General features: G+C 39.1%; 1 protein-coding gene across 3 annotated transcripts in view; it reads right to left on the reverse strand.

The window, feature by feature from the left end:
* The window catches only part of TMEM68 (transmembrane protein 68), a 34,393-nt gene that overhangs the window by 7,129 nt on the left and 6,274 nt on the right, over window positions 1-20,990 (reverse strand). For all 3 annotated transcript variants that reach the window (XM_043483400.1, XM_043483399.1, XM_043483398.1), the window contains exons 2-4: window positions 16,303-16,696; window positions 7,301-7,468; window positions 4,296-4,489 (exon numbers count right to left, since the gene is read on the reverse strand). In XM_043483400.1, coding sequence (XP_043339335.1) covers window positions 4,296-4,489; window positions 7,301-7,468; window positions 16,303-16,627 — 687 coding nt within the window. In that variant the 5' untranslated portion in view covers window positions 16,628-16,696. The remainder of the gene's footprint in view (window positions 1-4,295; window positions 4,490-7,300; window positions 7,469-16,302; window positions 16,697-20,990) is intronic.

The raw sequence follows: 20,990 nt of genomic DNA on the forward strand, positions 1-20,990 counted from the left end.
GTCAGAGGAAGAATTTTAAATCTGATGGAGTTCATTCACAAAGCTAACACCTAAGACAAAGTAGACTGACTCTTCTGTAAAAAAATTCAGATTATGATTTTTCTAAAACCAACACTAGTTTTGTAGAATAAAGCGATGGCTAGAATCCTAATGTTTTAAATAGTTGTATAATGTCTTCAGAGTTGATAAGATAAGATGCCCAAGAAGGAACAGAAAACTTGCAGCTCATATATATACCACTTTGTCTTCTCCAACCAGTTCTGGCAGATTTACATTTACTGACTGGCATTAACCCCAAAGTTTGTATTGAAGGGTATACTATATAAAGACTCTTCAGGATGCATTTGTAGTTGTTGTTCAGTCACTAAGTCATGCTTGACTCTTTGTGACCTCATAGACTGCAGCACACCAGACTCCTCCGTCCTCCATTATCTCTTGGAGTTTGCTCAAATTCTCATCCATTGAGTTGGTGAAGCTAATCCAACCATCTCATCCTCTGTCGCCCCCTTCTCCTCCTACCCTCAATCTTTCCCAGCATCTGGGTCTTCTCCAATGAGTGGGCTTTTCACATCAGGTGGCCAAAGTATTGGAGCTTCAGCTTTAGCATCAGTCCTTCCAATGAATATTCAGGATTAATTACCTTTAGGATGTACTGGTTTGATCTCCTTACAGTCCAAGGGACACTCAAGAGTCTTCTCCAGCACCACAATTTAAAATCATAAATTTTTCAGTGTTCACCCTTCTTTACGGTCCAAGTCTCACATTGTACATGACTACTAGAAAAACCACAGCTTTGACTATACAGACCCTTGTCAGCAAAATGATGTCTCTGCTTCTTAATATATTGTCTATGCTTGTCATGGGGCTTCCCAAGTGGTGCTAGTGGTAAAGAACCCACCTGCCAAAGCAGGAGACATAAGAGACGTGGATGCAATCCGTGTGCCAGGAAGATCCTCTAGAGAAGGGAATGGCAACCCACTCCAGTATTCTTGCCTGGAGAATCCCACGGACACGGAAGCCTTGTGAGGTACAGTCCATAGGGTCACAAAGAGTCAGACACGACTGAGACAACTTAGAACACATGCACTAGGTCTGTCATAGCTTTCCTTTCAAGGAACAAGCATCTTTTAATTTCATGGCTGTAGTCACCGTCCATAATGATTTCAGAGCCAAGAAAATAAACTCTGTCACTGCTTCCACTTTTTTCCCTTCTATGAAGTGACGGGACCAGATGCTATGATCTTTGTTTTTTTCATGTTACGTTTCAAGCCAGCGTTTCCACTCTCCTCTTTCACCCTCATCAAAAGGCTCTTTAAGTTGCATTATCATCCTTTAGTGGCTAACTCTGCAGAGGCTGGGCATTTCTAGAAGACACTAAACAAGCTTACCCTACAAACTTAGTACTCCTGGGTCTGTGGTTTCTAAATTCATGTTCAAGTTTGCTGCCCTACAGCTACAAGCATTACCATTACTACAACTATGTACTGAAGTTCATTCCTTTCTTTGTGCATGCTTCGTATAACAAGGTAGTTGCATCAGTAACCTAGAATCAAATTGTTAACGTGTACATGTATGTGAGAGGGAGAGACTGTGTATTTTGTTAAAACTCCTCTTAGGGAATACAGTGGTCTTGGGAGTCTTTGCCACAAAAATGTTAAGTGGGAAGCACTGGACAAGTTCCTCATTACACCTCAGTTTCTTCATGTGTGAAACGAGGACAATAATAAGAATTAGCCCATCTCAAGGTTTTTTATAGATTAAGATAATACACATAAACAATATTACTGAAACAAATGCTATCTTCTTTGACATTTGTTACCTGTTTTCCAATTAGAGTACACAGGCTCATTTTTATCCCAACTTATTTAGGTATAATGTTACCTAAAAATTCTCAACAAAGTCGGAATTCTCAGGAATTCACAAAATAAGAGTGATTTAGATTATATCAAAAAGCCTATAATTTTCACATGAACCTTCAATATTTGCTACCAATATTCTGTGAACTTCCACTGACAATCTAGATTTTTTTCATTTGAATTTCCATTACTTTGTTATTATACAATTTAAATGCAGCTAACCCTGCAACAATGGTCTTAAATTCTGACTCAAAAATTATGGTAATTCTGTGAGACCTAGCAAAGGCTTTTCTAAAGAAGTTACTGGTGCCATTTACAGCTGTGTCCACATGCGACTGAAAGGCTTCCTTCTTGGACCTGGAAGGGCCTCTAAGCTCAGGGTGGGCGGACTCACTGTGAAGTGCACTGGCTACCTGTCATCCTGAACTGCAAGCTCTGCTTCGGTCCCTCCATCTCTCTGTGCCTGAGTTTCCTCATCTGCAACATTGGAATAATCACATACGTCACCTACTTACTGTGCAGAGTACCAATGTAAAGCCTTTAAAAGCGTTAAGAAAGGTTGGGGGTGACGCGAGACTTATCAACAATACAGTGCTATGATGTAAGCCAGAAATGTTAAAGATTTCTGTTGATTAACTTGTAAAGGACTGTTCATTAAATTTTCTCAGGTTTTGTACCAAAACCTTAAGTGATCTAGGTTATCTTATTTGTCTAGAAACTCACGGATTGATGAAAGGGTTTCTTTCTCTATGTGATTTCTTTCTATCAAGCCTTCTTCCAGGCAACGGTCCTTAAAACTGTTACTTAAGGATGAGGAATTAGAGTCCCATGATCAAGGTGGGTGATGTTTTCACCATTTTTATCTTACACCTTGGAAGAAATAATTCTCTCAAAATATAAACCTGAAAATTGAACTAGGTTTTTAGCTTTTATCAATGTACAATGTTCAATGTACATTTATACTGATTAGCCTTAATTTTTGAACAACTGTGCATATATCATCTTGTATCCACAGTATTCATAAAGTCTAAAGTTTTGTTTTCTATCTTAATACATAAGATTTTTTGGAAAATAGGCTATAAATTAATTTTCTGTATCAGTAATACTATTAACCTAGACTTAAATTCAAAAGGTTCCTTTCTTATAGTGTTTAATATTGTGTTTACAAAATCAATTCAACAAATACACAGAGCCTAAGTGCTAATCATTGTACTCAGAACTCAGACGATAAAAAGATGGCTTTGTCCTAAGGAACTGTATAACCTACTGTAGGACAATAGTGGTTAAATTTTTATGTTATCCATTATAGAACACTTGGCCAAGTACATTAACTTATACCAAGATCACACTGATAAAGCACTATCTTCTAGTAGTTACATATACAAATATGTACAGTAGAGAATAGAGCGCAATGTATTATATTTTATTTTAACTCTGCGATTTAAAAAATAAAGGAAAAATGTCCATGTTCCCTTAAATGTTGCTTTTGGGTTAGAAGGAGACATCCATAATCCTTTCTTTTTTAATCAAAGGTCTGTATTTGCAAGATAAACAGTCAAGTTAAGGGTCTAAACTGGTGTCTACATGACAGCAATGGAAACACACACACAAAAAAACAAAAATGTGAAAGAAAGTATGGGCAGCAGTCTCTAACTAACTGGCCTGGAAAAAGAAAACCACCTTGGCAAGTGCCATGATTTCTTTTTCTGATAGACAATCTACAATGAAAATAAAGAGAAAACAAAGAAGAAACATCCCATAAGCAGTGTCTCATAGGACAAAGTACAATACGGAGACCAAAAAGCTGAGAAATACTTTCCAAAGCAAAAGAAAAGGACAAGATGACATTCAGATTCTCCAGTTTACTAAGAATAATTACAGTGATTCCCAGAGGAACCATCACTTTATTGACAAATTCATTCTTTTTTAAAAGCTCTAAATTACACCAATATCTATTTCTCATCTTTATTCATACTATTAGATAGCTGATCACATTTGCTGATGAGAAATGGCAGGAGTCATATATTATTTGAGTTCTATTGTTATAAATTGGTCACAGACACAAGGATTATAATGAAACCAACTAACAGCCATCACTGAAATATGTCAACTCAAAGGATTAAACTACATAGAATTGGACTGATTATATTCATAAAAAAGAGTGTAACTGAAGGAATACAAAAATTTCATAAATCTGAATACAAGAAGCTGGATTTTGAAATGTCAAATAAAGCTTTTCTAGGTTTCTGTAAATTCCCAGACTGAATTTTTGTAAAGATGGCTTCCCATGCACAAGGACCATTTCTCTACTGTTAAGAGTTACAGACACCACTTTTTAAAGTAGTGCAAAGACAGGATCTAAATTCTGATATACTTTGGCTACTTAAGCATTTAAAGTTGACCTAGCTTTCCTTTAATAATCAGTTTTATACAACTCACCACTTTTGCATCGATTGCAACCTGAGCGAAGCCTTTCCGATTACCCCACACAATGTTGTAGGTCTCGTCACTTATCAGTGCTTCCCGAACGCCACCCGGTGAGATAGCTAGCAAGTGACCACTCTGCAGGATTTCAACACATTTTTCTCTTGGTCCACGAATAGCACAAAATACATCAAGTAATAAGCTAAACCCTGTAAGATATATTAGCATGAAGATACATCTTAAGTACTTCTTGTCCAATTTTCTGAGATCAAAAGTTTTCACAACCTACATAATGTAGTCTCTATACTTAAATCAGTAAGTTCTTTTTTTTACTTTTTTTAAACCAACAGGAACTCTTAAGGGTAATCTAAGATCAATATTGCTGGTAAATTAATAGCAATGTCTTATTGATCACCTCCTTCATGATCACCTACAACTCTGGCTACATATTCAAATTCTCAATTAAAACCCCCAAGAACCTGAGAAAATAGGGATTTTTATCCCCATTTTGCAGAGAAGGAAAGTTGGCTCAGAGAATTGAGCACACATCTGGCAAAGGGCAGGGCAGAGATGCTCATCCAGGTGTGTCTAGACTAAAGCTCTTCCAGTGCGTGTCATAGGCAAACGCTGTCCACAGTATTTACGGGAGGGGTCAGCAACCACCCATCTAACCTTCCATTAACCCCATGAGAGAGTCACCGAGGAGAACGTGAATCTAACTGACCTAGACCTACCCAAACTGGCAGGTCACATTTAAATCTATCCAAATTAAAAGCAACCCCATGGACTGTAGCCTGCCAGGTTCCTCCATCCATGGAACTTTCCCAGTAAGAGTACTGGAATGGGTTGCCATTTCCTTCTCCAGGGGATCTTCCTAACCTAGGTATTGAACCTGGGGCTCCTGCATTGCAGGCAGACACTTTACCATCTGAGCCACCATGGAAGCCCCCAAAATTAAAAGTTACATACAGCTAATTTCACAATAAGATTTTTTAAATCAACAATAATAGCAATATCACTAAGAGCTTTTAATAATGTTAGTGTTTGGCTTGGGAACAATTCATTCCAGTCTTAATATGATATAGTTTTTCAAATTACAACTACTTATGGATGAAAGAAATAATCCTATCAGTAATTAAATATTTTAACCAAACTCTAAACTGAAAGTTTAGAGGACTGATGTTCATAACATAGTCCCGTGAGACTGGGAAATGTGTGGATGGAGAGTGAAAACTGTGCAGAATAGCCAAACTGCTCATAGGTTTAAGGGTCTGAGGCAAGATTATCAGTATTATTGAGAAGAAATAATATTTTATCTACTATTAAAAGCTCACCGATTTCACTTGATGCACTCTCAAGGTAAATGAATAAATAGGGAAGGTTTAATAAAGTATTATAAGATCATAAAGATTATAAAGGGGGGAAACTTTAGAGTCAAATGCTAAATAAAAATATTCATATTCTATTGCATATGTGCTAAGTCACTTCAGTCGTGTCTGACTCTTTGCAGCCCTAGGGACTGCAAAGAATACTGGAGTGGGTTGCCATTTCCTCCTCCAGGGGATCTTCCTGACCCAGGGATCAAACCCACATCTTCTGCAGCTCCTGTATTGCAGGTGGATTCTTTACTGCTGAGCCACCAGGAAGCCCCTCACATTCTATTGTGTATATTTAAAAAATGGAAGCAACCTAATGTTTCATGAGAGAAAACAAGTAAATATTTTAATCATATATTAAAAATGTCCTTTATAAAACATGGGAAAATGTTAATGTTGCATTAATTTTTTTAGAAGAACACAAAATAGTTTATATAAAATGAAAAAATACAAATTAAAAATGAAGCAAAATAAATCAAAATGATAACTGGGTACATGTTAGCATCATAAGACCATGTAATGATGTTATTTCCTCTAGTTTCCAAGTTTATTATAAAGTGATCACATTACTTTCTAAAGAAATACCTTTTATAGCCAATTTGCTTTATACACAAAGTACTCTGTGTATAAAAAAGATGGCTTTTTTAGCGACACAGGGATACTGGAAGCATTAACCATGTCTGTGAAAGGCACTAAGTGAATGTTATTTCATGCGCTGTCTGGGGCTTAGCTGGCTGATGGTTGGCTTTTGCTTTTATTAATCCAGAAAACATGCTATAAATTTTCTTGGCTTATTCCCAGTAATTTAGTGACAGAAGAAAATCTCAGTGGGTTTACTTTAGAATGATTCTTTAAAATCTCTTATCATGTTTGAAACCATTCCACTTTTTTTTTTTTTTTCTTTTTTGGCTGTACCATATGGCCTGTGGGATCTTAGTTCCCCAACCAGGATTGAACCTGTGCCCTCAGCAGCGAAAGTAGAGTCCTAACTGCTGGACCGCCAGGGAATTTCCTATTAATCTTTTTACTTTTATTTTATTGTGTCTTGGGGGACCACACCACATAGCATGCAAGGTCTTAGTTTTCTGACCAGGGATCAAACGTGTTCCCCCTGCAGTGGAAGCATGGAGTTTCAACCATTGGACCACTAGAGAAGTCCCCCTATTAATATTTTTTAAAAGGCACAAAGCCTTTAGGAACATGAATATTAAAAAGAATTTAGTCCTCAATCTCAAGAGTTTTAATTCTACCACGCAAGTCAAATATGATAAGAGACATAATAGGCTATATAGATTAGGGTTTTTGAGGCAATATTATGTTACTATGTAAAGACAAAATATATCCTAGCTAGCTTATTTCACTAATTTTCATTTGCTATCAAACTGACAGTAATCAAACCCTGATTACTGTAGAAGTAAACTCTCAAATCAATACCTCACAGAAAAATTCACCATATGAAAAGTTAACTACCTTCTATACCAAAATATATATTAATTGTTTGGCAAAATTTACAGTTAATTTTAGGATTTAACTTTGAAAAATAATTACTAAATACTTATTAATAAAGAAAGATACACAGACTGTCACATAATTTGGTCGTGTTCATTAAATATTCTTCTATCACCAGCTACAGTGAAAGTTTACCTGGAATTTTAAAGACAAAGTGATCCGCTACTACTCGGCAAGTTCTGCCTTTATGGATAAAAATTTTCGCCATGAAGTAGTAAAAGTCTATGGGAAAAGCTCCGTGATAAAAAATGATCAGTGCTGGTCCTTCTTCCGGTATTTTTTCCATCCCATGAACTTCATAACCTGTTAGAAAAACAAAGCACAGACACTTAAAATGTATTTAACATTAGTCTATTTATACTGTCTTCCCTGGTGGCTCAGATGGTAAAGAATCTGCTTGCAACTCAGGAGACCCAGGTTTGATCCATGAGTCAGGAAGATCCCCTGGAGGAGGACATGGCAACCCACTCCAGTATTCTTGCCTAGAGAATCTCATGGACAGAGGAGACTGGCTTGCTACAGTCCATGGGGTCACAAAGTCGGACACAACTTAGTGACTGAACAACAACAAATATATACATACACATCATTCTTCACAAATTCTTCCCATTCTATTCATTCAAAACAAAGATGACTCGATAGGATCTAACTACTACATGTGGAGAAAAAAAATGTGATAAGAGATTTGAACTGAATGTCAAGAAAACCTCTGTCCTGTAGTATGAGTGGGACTAAAGACATGCCAGCCCTCACCTCTCCTCCCACCATTCTGTGCTGTGGGTGGACTGTGGTAAACACATATAAAAGGTTGAGGTAAGCTCCACACACGTGTCAGTAAAAACTACCCTGTGTTTCATCCCAGGAGGTGGGAAATGGCACTGTGCAGGAGAAGGCATGTGATCCTGGCCCTGGTCTAAGACCTGCTTTTGCCTCCCTTCTCCCCATCAGGGGGTTGTTAAGACCAGAGCCTCAGCTGGACCTGGCAAAGAGAAAAGGGAGCATCCAGAGGCCACAGCCAAGGGTAATGAGGCCCAAAGAAAAAGGAAGGAAGTCTTCAGTGACTAAAGGGGAGAAGGAAAGCAAGTTCCTGTGGCCAGACTCTCCCACACAGAACTGCTGACCCAAGACTGCAACTCACACGGGAAAGACACCACTGTCCAGAATACGGAAATCTGAAACCACCTGTGTGCTTCTTTCCTTCAGTTTATCCCCGTCAGATTTGCTAAGAAACAAACATTTAAATTATAAAGATTTTGGTGTTAATTTTGAGAGATTCATTTTTAAAGTGGTTTATAATATCCTTGGGCTTCCCAGGTGACTCAGTGGTAAAAAATCCACCTGCCAATGGAGGAGACCTGGGTTTGATCCCTGGGTCAGGAAGATCCCCTGGAGAAAGGAATGGGAACCCACTCCAGTATTCTTGCCTGGGAAATCCTATGGACAGAGGACCCTGGCGGGCTACAGTCCATGGGATCGCAAAAGAGTCGCACATGACTTAGTGACTAAACAACAACATAATATCTTCACCAAACAGATTAAGTGTGGTAACTGATTCTAGTATTGAAGAAATAAATTATTTGGTAATATACCAAATAGACTCAACAGAACGGTTTTAAAAATTTAATATTTCAAAATTGTGTTTCTGTACTTTTTAACATTTCTTCCCAATTACCTAATTTTAGTTCAAATAATTCAATTTACTTAGAATCAGTCACTGAAGTTGCCTTAAGTTATCAAAAGGATAGATCATCCCAGCAGACAAACCTTCTAAGAAATAAAGAATACTTCTTTAAGGGATTCTATACAGACTATTCCTTAGCTTCCCCTTTGTATTCCAGAATAATTTTCTTTTAAAAGAATTGACAATTAATTGAGCTGCTTCCATATTATCAAATCACCGGGTTGAAAGCAGAAAAATTCAATTCAGCAGTTCACTATCGACAACTAGAGTTTACCGTCATTCCACTAAACCTTAAGCCCCAATATTCAACCGCATTTATCATGAAGCATGGATGTAGTCATACCACCTCTGGCTCAGAAAGCACCAGCGGATGGTCACACTGGTCAAACACTATCAAGGCCTTTCAGACCCCAAAAAGGCCATCAAGTGATGTCACATTCTTTCCTGTGTCACATGGACCACGGCGTCTCCCACCTCCACGCTGCCTACGCGACCGCCTCTAACGGAGCACTTCCGGTCACGTGTTCATAGAAATGCTGGGGCCTTTACCTGCTCCTCCCTCGGACTCTATTACCTCGTCACCACGTTCTGTGTGTTTACCTCCACTCTCTAAGTATATCACTCCCTCTCCCCGACGTGGGTTTTGAAGTGCAACCCCGTCTTCTGCCTACAGGACCCTAGTCCTGGAAGGTGATGGGTAGCAGGGCTCAGAGAAAGACGTCACTCTCCAAGACGGCTGTTGCTCAGTCGATCCCTCCGCTGTTCAGGGAGGGGGCCTGGACATATGCACGTTTGTGCACATTTCCAGTAGTCTGGGTCCCTTCACCAAGAATAGCCCAGCCCTGTGACGAATGTGGCTCTCTTGTTTTAGGCCGTGAAATGCATACTTATTTACCTCCCCTGCTCTGTGCCCTGATCATAATAACTTTCCAGATTCTTTGGTTTCCCCCAGAGCTTCACCCGTAGGGATTTATTTATTATGTAATAAATGAGATAACTGCCTACCACTTTGCTCCCCAGGTGGCCTAGTGGTAAAGAATCCCCTTTTCAATGCAAGGGACACAGGTTCAATCCCTGGGTGGGGAAGATCCCCTGGAGGAGGAAATGGTAACCCACTCCAGTATTCTTGCCTGGAGAATCCCATGGACAGAGGAGCCTGGCAGGCTACTGTCCCTGGGGTTGAAAAGAGTGGGACATGACCGAAGCGACTGGGCAGGCAAGCATGCACCATAATTTCAGATAAGGCTAATCTCCTAAAAGATGATCCCTTCTAAATGTGACACCAAAACCCCGTTTTTAAGGCTGTACACCTACACACTATGGTAAAATGACAATACCACCCTTTTGGGTCTTCCTCAGGAAAGCATATGGACCTAAAAAGTACCTACAAAATAAACGCAAACTCCTGGCTGGGCACAGCATTTAATTGCATCACAACTTAATTTCAGCCTACCTTTCCAGGTTCAGCCTTCCACATACTTCTCACCCAAGAATAAGAATGACACCTCTTTTGGTCCTGAGTACATCCTGTGTTTTACTCAGTACCAGGGTGTCTGCATGTTTGAACACAGGTGGTTTCCTACTGTGATTATAATAATGAATCTTAGTTTTTTTTCATGCCACAATATATCTTGGACATCTACTTGATAGACACAGGTAGTGATTTCTTATAGATGATTTTTAAATGGCTATAAAGTATTCCATAATGAATTCCTATCACAGTTCATTGGGCCATTTCCTTATTTAGGGACACTGGACTGTTTGCAGTTTTTCACAAATATTGCTGCAATGAGCATCCATTTATATGCATCCTGTACCTTGTGAGTTTACCACTAGACTGGATACTGAGATAACTGGGTAATAAGGGCAACTGATCATATGATACACCCATTTTAAATTATAACAGAAGCTACCAAATGGTCCTCCTGACTCACTGCACTACAGTACTCTCAGGCACTGAGAGTCCCTGTCTCCACATTCTCACTCTCTAATGTCAACAAACTAATTTTTGCCAATCTTTTGAGTAAAAATGATATCTTAGCATAAGTTTTAATTTGCACTTTCCTAATTACTAGGGGGCTTGTGAATCTAATTGTTGGCATTTATGTTTAGGTCGTTTTCAGACCACATGTTTAGACCATTTAAATTGGATTTTTTTATTTACTGTTTTCTAAGTTACACTGTAAATGACCTACCCTGATCTGCCCGATCGTTTGACACACTTTTAGTTATTCTCAATAGCTTTTGTTTTGCATCTTCGTTAAGATCTTCCGTACTTGAAAGTCATCAAGTATTTTCCTGTCTTTTCGTGCTGACCTCTAACACCACCTTTATCACTTACTACATTCATGCTTCTAACTTTTTAATGTTTGATCTACTTGTGATAATCCTTTCCCTGGACCAACACTGTAATTTTAATCATGATAAATGTTGATGCTTTTGATATGATAGGGGGAAATGCCCTCTTTTATTTCCAATTTGCCTTGGTTATTCCTCTTTACTCTTCTATATGAATTTTAGAAGTTGACGAAAAATCAGTTATATTGAATTAGTAATTGAACTGGGAGTGTGGGCATAGAAGGGACACCTGTATTACACTGAGACTTTGTATCCACTTCAACTGTTTCGAATTCCATCTGTAAAGCATATAGTTTCTCCTTAAAGTTCTTACATGTTTTTTGTTAGATTTAGTCTCAAATAGAATGTTTATTTCCATTTTAAAAATGATTATTGGTAGTATATGATTCTGTGTTTAAGCAAACTTATCAGTACTAGTAAGTGGATTCACTTAGTTCTTTCAGGCCTCTTTTCTCATCTCTTTATTTCCAGGAGCTCCAAGAGAATGTTAAACAGTAGAAGTTGAGAGCAACCTTGTCATATTTCTTACTTATGGTAACTCCTTTCACTTCTCTAATGTGGATCATTTTTGTTGAATATTTCTGGAACATTCCCCCTTATTAAAGTAGTACCTTTAGTCTTCACTTACTATGTTTCTTTTTTATCATAAGTACTGAATTTTATAAAACTACTTTGAGACTGACCTACAAATCTCCCTTTTGTGTTCTCCTTAGTTTCGATAGCAAAGTTCTCCTATCCTTGCAAAATAACCAGTTTACCTCCACTTTTTCCTACACTCTCACTTTAAGAGGGGCATTATCTGTTCCTTAAAAGTTTAGCCTAACTTGTGGACTCTCAGCCCTTTGTGAAGAAAGGAGGGTATAGACTTTGACTAGTTTAATATTTATTATATGATTATTGGTCTGCTCTGTTTCTCTCTCCTTCTTAAACCAATTTTGATCATTTCTCTTTTCCTTCAAAAACACTGTGTATTTAATTTTTAAATATAATGGTGTGAGGTGAAGTGAAAGTCGTTCAGTCATGTCTGACTCTTTGCAACCTCATGGACTATACAGTCCACGGAATTCTCCAGGCCAGAATACTGTAGTGGGTAGCCCTTCCCTTCTCCAGGGGATCTTCCCAACCCAGGGATCAAACCCAGGTCTCCCACATTGCAGGCAGATTCTTCACCAGCTGAGCCACCTGGGAAGCCCAAGAATCCTGGAGTGGGTAGCCTATCTATTCTCCAGCGGATCTTTCTGACCCAGGAATCGAACCTGGGTCTCCTGCATTGCAGGTGGATTTTGTGAAACAGTTACTCAGTTATTTCCCCACTCATTCTTCAAAACCTTGTTTAAAAGCTACTTCCTCCATGAATAGTGCTTTCACTTTTGTCCCATAGAAACAAGAATGGACACTTATTGGGTATTCACCTGCCAGGCGCCGTATTGGACCCATAGTAATTATATCATATGGTCCTCACAGAATCCCTGCACTGATGAGGAAGGAGGCAAAACCCACATAACCAACTACTCAAGGTCAAACTGTAGCGGGGAGAGGGGCGGGGGAGGGCGTCTGTGCCCTTGCCCCTCACCACACCTCTTGCCAGAGGTGTGCCCAGGCTAACCTGCACCTGAGATTGTCAAATGCTTGTGGCCATCCACTCACTGAGTTGTGCAATCACTTTAGTGAGTTACTGTCAGCATTTTTCTTTTTAAATAAGACAGCAGGATAGAACACAGAGAAGATCACATGAAGACAGTCTCTACACACTTGACAAAGTAGATAAACCTGTGTGTATACACTGGGTGGAAGAATGCATTTCTTGCTAACAACAAGAGTCAAAACCTTGACAGCCTAAAAATGTGCCTTGAAAATACTAGGAATCTTAAACATAGCAGGTGTGTGAAGTTGAACTTAATAATGACCAAGAAGCAAGTGATGCATTTGAGTGCTTTCCAAATTATTGGAGCAAGATGCTCTATAATTATGACAGCTAACATTTGTTGAATTTTTATTACATAACAGAAATTATTCTAAGTACTTTATATCAAGATCCAATGAATCCTTAAAACAACCCATTTTACAGAAGAGGAAAATGAAGTTCAGAAAAGTTTAGTAGCTTGTTTGAAGATAAAGGTTATTTACATAGCTTTAAAGGCGCTCTTCCAAGACATTTATCAATTAAAAAGTAAAAACTAGCAACTTTGTGGTGGAAAAACCTAGCAGACACTCCCTCAACCATGTGATCAAAGTCACCATCGCCGGTAATAACACACATTAACATTAGGCACCTTGGATACAATGTACTGAGAACTCATCATCAGTGGGATTCTGGTCAAAAATGCACAACTTCAGTCTAACTATGGAGAACATCATACCTAAATTAAGAGACAGTCCACAAAATCACTGAGCAGTACTCTGCAAAAGTGTGAGGGTCATAAAAGATGAAAAACCCGTCTTAAATTGGAGAAGATACGACAACTAAATGCAGGATGGGATCCTGGTAAAAAGGACTCTGGCAGGGAACCTGGTAAGATTCCAGTAACATCTGTAGTTTGGTTGATAGTGTTGTACCACCGTTAATCTGATAACTGTACACACGGTTATGTAAGATGCTAACACGAGGGAAAGCTGAGTGAAAAACGTCAGGAACTCTGTACTATTTTTGCAACTTTCCTGTAATTCTAAAAATTTTTTTAAATGAAGTTTAAAAAAGTCATAATTGTTGAAACAGGAAGGGAGGAGGAAGAGGGAGAAGGGAGAAAGGGCAAAGGAAGCGAGGTAACCTGCCCGAGGTCACCCAGCTGTGACTGGGAAGAGGCAGGTTTGAGCTCCAGCCAGTGGGCCCAGGAGGCCTTCCCTGTGTGAGACACAGGAGGCGAAGAAACTCTAACCCACCTGAAGGCCACCTAAAGGAGAACGGGAATGTTCTCTTGAAACCCCAATTTAATTTTCCATAAAAAACTCTTCTACAATTCTATAAAGCCGTTATCCTTCAATTAAAAAATAAATTTAAATATATATATACATATATGCCAAAAAAAAAAAAACCCCTGCTACCTGTGGTTTAACTTGGAGAACCCATTTAGTGAATAAAATATGTCCATGTTTTTAAAAAATAATAGTAAATGTAAAGTAAAAAAGTCAAAATTGCTATAATTTAAAGGCTGTAAGCAACTTGAAGGCAGGGACCTCACTGACAGACTACCTAAAAATGCAGATATTTAAAGAAATATCAGATTCATGTTCCTTGATGTAGTAGAGTCACAGAATGGTTTGCAAAATGCCAGAGCACTTACATAATACACAGTAGAGGGTAAAATTTAAGTTCAAAACAGGAAACACTGGATAGATTCTTATATAAAGATACTTATAGTAACCAATTACCAATAAACGACAGTGTAACAGGTAACTAACTAAATTAGCTATTGGATTTACAGAGTCTGTACAGTCATTACAAGTCATGTAAGAAGGCTCAGTGACATGCAGATACTAGTCTGCCACACAAATAAAAAGCAATAATAAAGGGCAATAAACACACCAGAATTCAATGGCATGGCAAATTTTAGGTGACTGCTATTTTCTTCTCCATATTTATTTTTACTTGCCACATTTTCTACAGTGAACATTTTTATTAGTTAAAAACTTCTCTGAAGATTCTTTACAAAGCATAAATTAAAACTGATTTGACATCAATACAAAATCTGAATGTGCACACAAATACCTATTGTGTATGTCACTAAATGAGTGGAGAAAACTGTTTTAAAAAGCATCACTTATCCCAATAAAATACAGTGCTAAATTATCGTAACAGAACATTAAAACAGGGTAAGAAGTAATCTATATTTTTACTTCCTCTGAGCCATAGGGGCATATTTAGAAATATCTCAGAAAAACAAAGAATAAATACTTCAAAATTATATACTCACTTACAAAATAAGTTCAACACTTGAATTTACAGAAATTAAATCATGTCTCTTGAAATATAAATAAATTCAAATTCCTTACAATATGCGTTATCCTGAAATACGGGAGGTTACAAGTGGGAGGGGGACATAGACTCCCGAGTCCTATAAACCAGGCCACTGCATTTCTGTCTCACGGCTGTATAGACAATGAACAACAGCCGTCTACACAGATGCAGGCTCTGGTCATGGAACGTGGAGACACCATCCCATGGTGGTGGGTGAACAGCCACCAGAGGGTGTGAGGGCTGTGCTGACTGGCAAGGTCATTGGTATTAGCAGGTAAATAGTAAATTCACTACGTCAGTAGCATGTGTTTACTGTCTGCATACCTTCTGACGACCACTGCGGGGAGTCCGAGCCGCCAGTCAGGGACAGACCTGCTGCGCAGCACGGGTCAGAGACGCACAGGCCGAGACCCAGAAACCAGGGCTGCGTCCTGGCTCTTCTCCCTGGTGTCCTAGCAGCCTTGGGCAAATGATAACCTCTCTGTTCTTCAGTTTCCTTATGAGAAAACTGTAAAATGGAGATAATACATGGGCTCCATCTACTGTGTTATAAGAACTGATGCATGTTGAGCATTTGACACCGGATGGCATGGTCAAGTGCTCAAAAATGACTTGCAGGCATATGTAGATTTAAAGTGACAACACATTAGCTTAGTAAGTCACACAATGATTTCTGAAATGAGGCAAACAGAAAATGGGTAAATTTTGGTATACAGATTATATTTAATTTAAAAATATTATTACTTAGTATTTCATTGTTTAAAAATCTCGACACTGGGAAAGTCAAACTTATTTTGAACAAAATGGAAGTAAACACTAAATAATTAAAGCACTTTCAAAACAGTTTTCTATACTGTTCGTCTCTTACTTTTAGATGTTAAATATTCATTTTTTAATTTTAGCTTATTGTCATATTCTACACAGCTATATGGTTCTTTGTTTAATGGAAACGAATGTGCTTAGAAGAAAATCACTTTAATAAAGACAATACATGTGCACCACACATGCAAACAGATAACAAGAAACAGTAACTCTCCCCTCCATCATATTTTTCAACATCTCTTCAATCAACCACAGGGACGATGATGGGGTGTCAGTGCACCCACACCAGCAGAAGCCCAGAGCACAAAGCGATCTGCTTACCATGCCAGACAGCCGCGTGTCCGTCCCACAGGGTCGCCACCGTCTTCCTTGCACCATCCCACAGATTATGGGAGTAGGCTTCTCTTAGCACATTCTTCCTCTTATAAATGTGTAAGAAAACGATAGTAAGGTACAGCAGAAAGATGGTGAAGTAAGGGAGTATTAAAAGGAGGAGTGGTGTGAAAACCCACAAGAGGTAGTTTGCAAAATTCCAGTAGTCCTCCAAGTGCTCCACACCAAACCACGCTTCAAGGACGTGGATGAGACAAGTCATGGAGGGCATGGAATCCTGTCCCACAGCACAGCTTTGGTTCTTATTGGTCATTTTTCTTTAGGTCGAAACAGCAAATGCAGTCTCTTTCTTCATCGTCATGGCAGGTCTTCAACTCAGCCACTAGAAGAGAAAAATAATCCAGCGTGATTCTCTTCACAGCTGAGAGGGTAAATGTTTTGGTCTACGTAAAATATGGTGCAAAGTCGTTTCTTAATAACAAAAATGAGTCGGTTGTTAACTCTTAACTTCATTGCAGATTTAAATGTGAAAATGGGTATCCTCTGTCCACTCGTGAAGCATGCTGGGCTTAGCTTCTGAAAATAACTCACAAGCTACAGTTACGAGAGGAAAACAAAGCCGATGAATGAAACTGCAGCTTGATCTGAATAATTTGACTACATCTTAAGTGGATCATACTGAGCATTTGTATCTTAAACTGAGTTATGTTGAGATAACTATTCTTCACAGAAGAAAACATCAATATCTGATTCAATAAAAGTAACCCAATTCTTTAGGAAGTGATGACATGTGTTTTGGGGTATTATCTTTTACAAGCAGGTTTATAGAAAAGTTCTCTGTTCCTTTTATGTTATACAATAGTAAAAATTTATCAGCATAATTTTTATCTTATATGTCACTAAAATTTCTCTTGTATCTTAAATGAGTGAAGAAACAGAGCATACAATTATTTTGTGTCAACTCCCTAAAGCATTCACTTAACTTACCAGAAATTAGATAAATATTTTGTCCCAAGCTTCAATGTCTATATTCTGGAAAACAACATATACAAATGGAAGAAAAATATGATTCAAAAAAAGATAATCATTAATACCTAGAGACAGAATTTCCATAAAATAAATGGCAAGAGACATAAACACAATGTGTGACAAACATGCTTCCTGCCCTACACCAGTGTATCACAATTCAAAATTCTACTCGTGCTACCAAAGCTCTTAGTGAAGACCTCCATATACTGTTTTAGCTCTATATGAAACGGTTCCTCTTTTCACGGGCTTTCCCAGGCAAGAATACTGGAGTAGGTGGCCATTTCCTCCTCCAGGGGATCTTCCTGAACCAGGGATCAACCCACATCCCCTGCACTGCAGGCAGATTCTTTACCACTGAGCCACCTAGGAAGCCCCTATACTCTTAAACCCCCTACCTAAGACGTTTTTGAACTCAGAGTTACAGAAAACTGTGCTTCTTTAGAGAAAAAATATGAAGTTAGGATGTGTAACAGGTGATGTCTCTTTTCAGTAACTGCTGGATAAGCTGATGGTCAAACATGATATTTGATGACACAACTGTATTAGCCCTCATGATTACAATCTCCTAAATAAGATTTCCTTCTTCCATTCCTATTTTCTCTGCTTCTGATTCTAAGAGATATTTTATCATTACTCCATACCATGTAACCTTAATGAAAATCATCTCAAATCCTTTGTGGATGAGGCGGGATAGGAAAAAAATGCAAGAAAGAGATGGAGGGAGAGGGAGACAGATGTATGCAAGAGCAGTCATGTGATGTCTTGAAGCCAAGATTATCTTGCTAATAAACCGGCGTGTTGGCAGCACACAAAATCGACTTATTCTCCCAGGGATGGAGGATGTGTCTGATTTCCTGGTAACCAACAGCACTTATCTGTGAGAAATCTGGGCCTGTGGTGGTAAAGAAGGTGGACACAGCACACATTGAGCCCACAATCTGTGTTTTATTTACATCCCATTTTAACCAACCCATCAAAAGAGTCAACCAGAAGGAAATTGCAACCCACTCCAGTATTCTCGCCTGAAGAATTCCACGGACAGAGGAGCCTAGCGTGCTATAGTCCATGGGGTCACAAGGAGTTGGACACAACTGAATGACTAAACATGAACACACACAGAGTCAAACCACTAAAATTTATCAGTGTTTCAGCATTCAGAGTACGTCAAGGCTGTATATTGTCACCCTGCTTATTTAACTGATATGCAGAGTACATCATGAGAAACACTGGGCTGGAAGAAGCACAAGCTGGAATCAAGATTGCTGGGAGAAATATCAATAACCTCAAATATGCAGATGACACCACCCTTATGGCAGAAAGAGAAGAGGAACTAAAAAGCCTCTTGATGAAAGTAAAAGAGGAGAGTGAAAAACTTGGCTTATGTTAAAGCTTAACATTCAGAAAACTAAGATCATGGCATCTGGTCCCATTACCTCATGAGAAATAGATGGGGAGACAGTAGAAACAGTGTCAGACTTTATTTTTTTGGGCCCCCAAATCACTGCAGATGGTGATTGCAGCCATGAAATTAAAAGACACTTACTCTTGGAAGCAAAGTTATGACCAACCTAGACAACATATTAAAAAGCAGAGACATTACTTTGCCAACAAAGGTCCATCTGGTCAAGGCTATGGTTTTTCCAGTGGTCATGTATGGATGTGAGAGTTGGACTGTGAAGAAAGCTGATCACCGAAAAATTGATGCTTTTGAACTATGGTGTTGGAGAAGACTCTTGAGAGTCCCTTGGACTGCAAGGAGATCCAACCAGTCCATCCTAAAGGAGATCAGTCCTGGGTGTTCACTGGAAGGACTGATGCTGAAGCTGAAACTCCAGTACTTTGGCCACCTCATGCGAAGAGTTGACTCACTGGAACAGACCCTGATGCTGGGAGGGGTTGGGGGCAGGAGGAGATGGGGACGATAGAGGATGAGATGGTTGGATGGCATCACCGCCTCGATGGACATGGGTCTGAGTAAACTCCAGGAGTTGATGATGGACAGGGAAGCCTGGCGTGCTACGATTCATGGGGTCGCAAAGAGTCGGACACGACTGAGTGACTGAACTGACTGAACTGAGAATTCAGAGTAAAACAACACAGCAAAACTTACTACTTTTTAAAATAGGAGCTTTCCTCACTAGGGTGGCTATCATCAAAGAAAGGAGGAAAATAACAAATGATACTGATGACATGGCAAAATGAGAACCTTTGTACATTGCTAGTCACTGTGGAAATCAGTTTGGCAGTCCTCAAAAAGTTAAACATAGAGTTACCACTGGACCCAGTAATTCTTATCCTAGGTATACACCCAAGAGAACTGAAAACATATTCACAGAAAAATCTGCATACAGTTGTTGACAGCAGCATTTAGTCATGATAGCCAAAAAAAATGGAAACAACTCAAATGTCCATCAGTTGATGGATAAAAATATGCTATAGCCAGAAAAAAGATTATTCAGGCACAAAAAGAAATAAAGTACTAGTTCATACCACAATATAAGTGAACCCTAAAAAACATTATACTAAGTTAAAAAAAAAAAAAAAAAAGTCAGATACTGAAGGCCACATATTACATAATTTCATTTCTATGAAACACCCAGAACAGGTTAATTCACACAGACACAAAGGCTACTGGCTGCCTGGGGCTGGCCGCAGGGCAATGATAAGAGACTGCCAATGGAAACAGAGGTGTCTTTGAGGGACAATAAAAATGTCCTGGATCTGGATGGTAGTGATGGCTGTACGACCTTGTGAATGCCACCAAGTGGCACATTTTAAAAATGGGAATATTATGATGAATTATATCTCAACAGAGAGAGCTTTCGAATAGTTAATACATTAAAATTTATGATAGCCTCTCTAATATGTTAAAAGAAGCTTTCCCAGGCCTGAAAACCAATCATTTTGGTGAGCTGACCCTTACTGCTTAATAGAACTGTCCCAGTAATCTAGTCTCATTTCCAATTTTTAATAGGATTCTAAAATCTCATGGTTTTAAAACCTTTAGTACCTCCCTCTACCCAAATTGGTAATAGAACACTCTCTCTTAGCCCTGGTCATGCTCTGACCTGTCACACATACTTCACACACACAGTAGAGGGGAAGGGACAGTGTACAGGTAGAATCCCGGGGACAGAGGCTACGAGGACCCAGCACAAGATCCATCCACCCCTTAACAGCACCCCATGTACCACACACAAGAACCTCCTCCACAAATGGTCAACCCTTTGATTTAAAACATTCCAGAACAGAAGACTCAAAAGGTGCCCGTTCCACCTTCAAAGGTCTGTGTCTGTGCCCAGTCATGTCCAACTCTTCGCAATCCCATGAACTGCAGCCCACCAGGCTCTTCTGTTGATGGGATTCTCCAGGCAAGAATACTGGAGTGGGTTGCCATTTCCTACTCCAGGGGATATTCCTGACCCAGGGATTGAACTGAACCTGTGTCTCCTACATCTCCTGCATTAGCAGGCAGATTCTTTACCACTGTGTCACCTGTTTGAGCAAAGCCCCGAGGACGTGAGGAAGCAAACCACGTGTGCCTTTAGAAGAGAATTCCTGGTTGAAAAAATGGTAAGCACAAGCGATGTGCACTTTGGGGTGGAGGGAGGAACAGAAAAGCAGGCAGGGTGAGAAAGAGGGGTGGG

The sequence above is a fragment of the Cervus canadensis genome, chromosome 12 (genome assembly GCF_019320065.1).
Source record: "Cervus canadensis isolate Bull #8, Minnesota chromosome 12, ASM1932006v1, whole genome shotgun sequence".
In the NCBI taxonomy this organism is placed as follows: domain Eukaryota; kingdom Metazoa; phylum Chordata; class Mammalia; order Artiodactyla; family Cervidae; genus Cervus; species Cervus canadensis.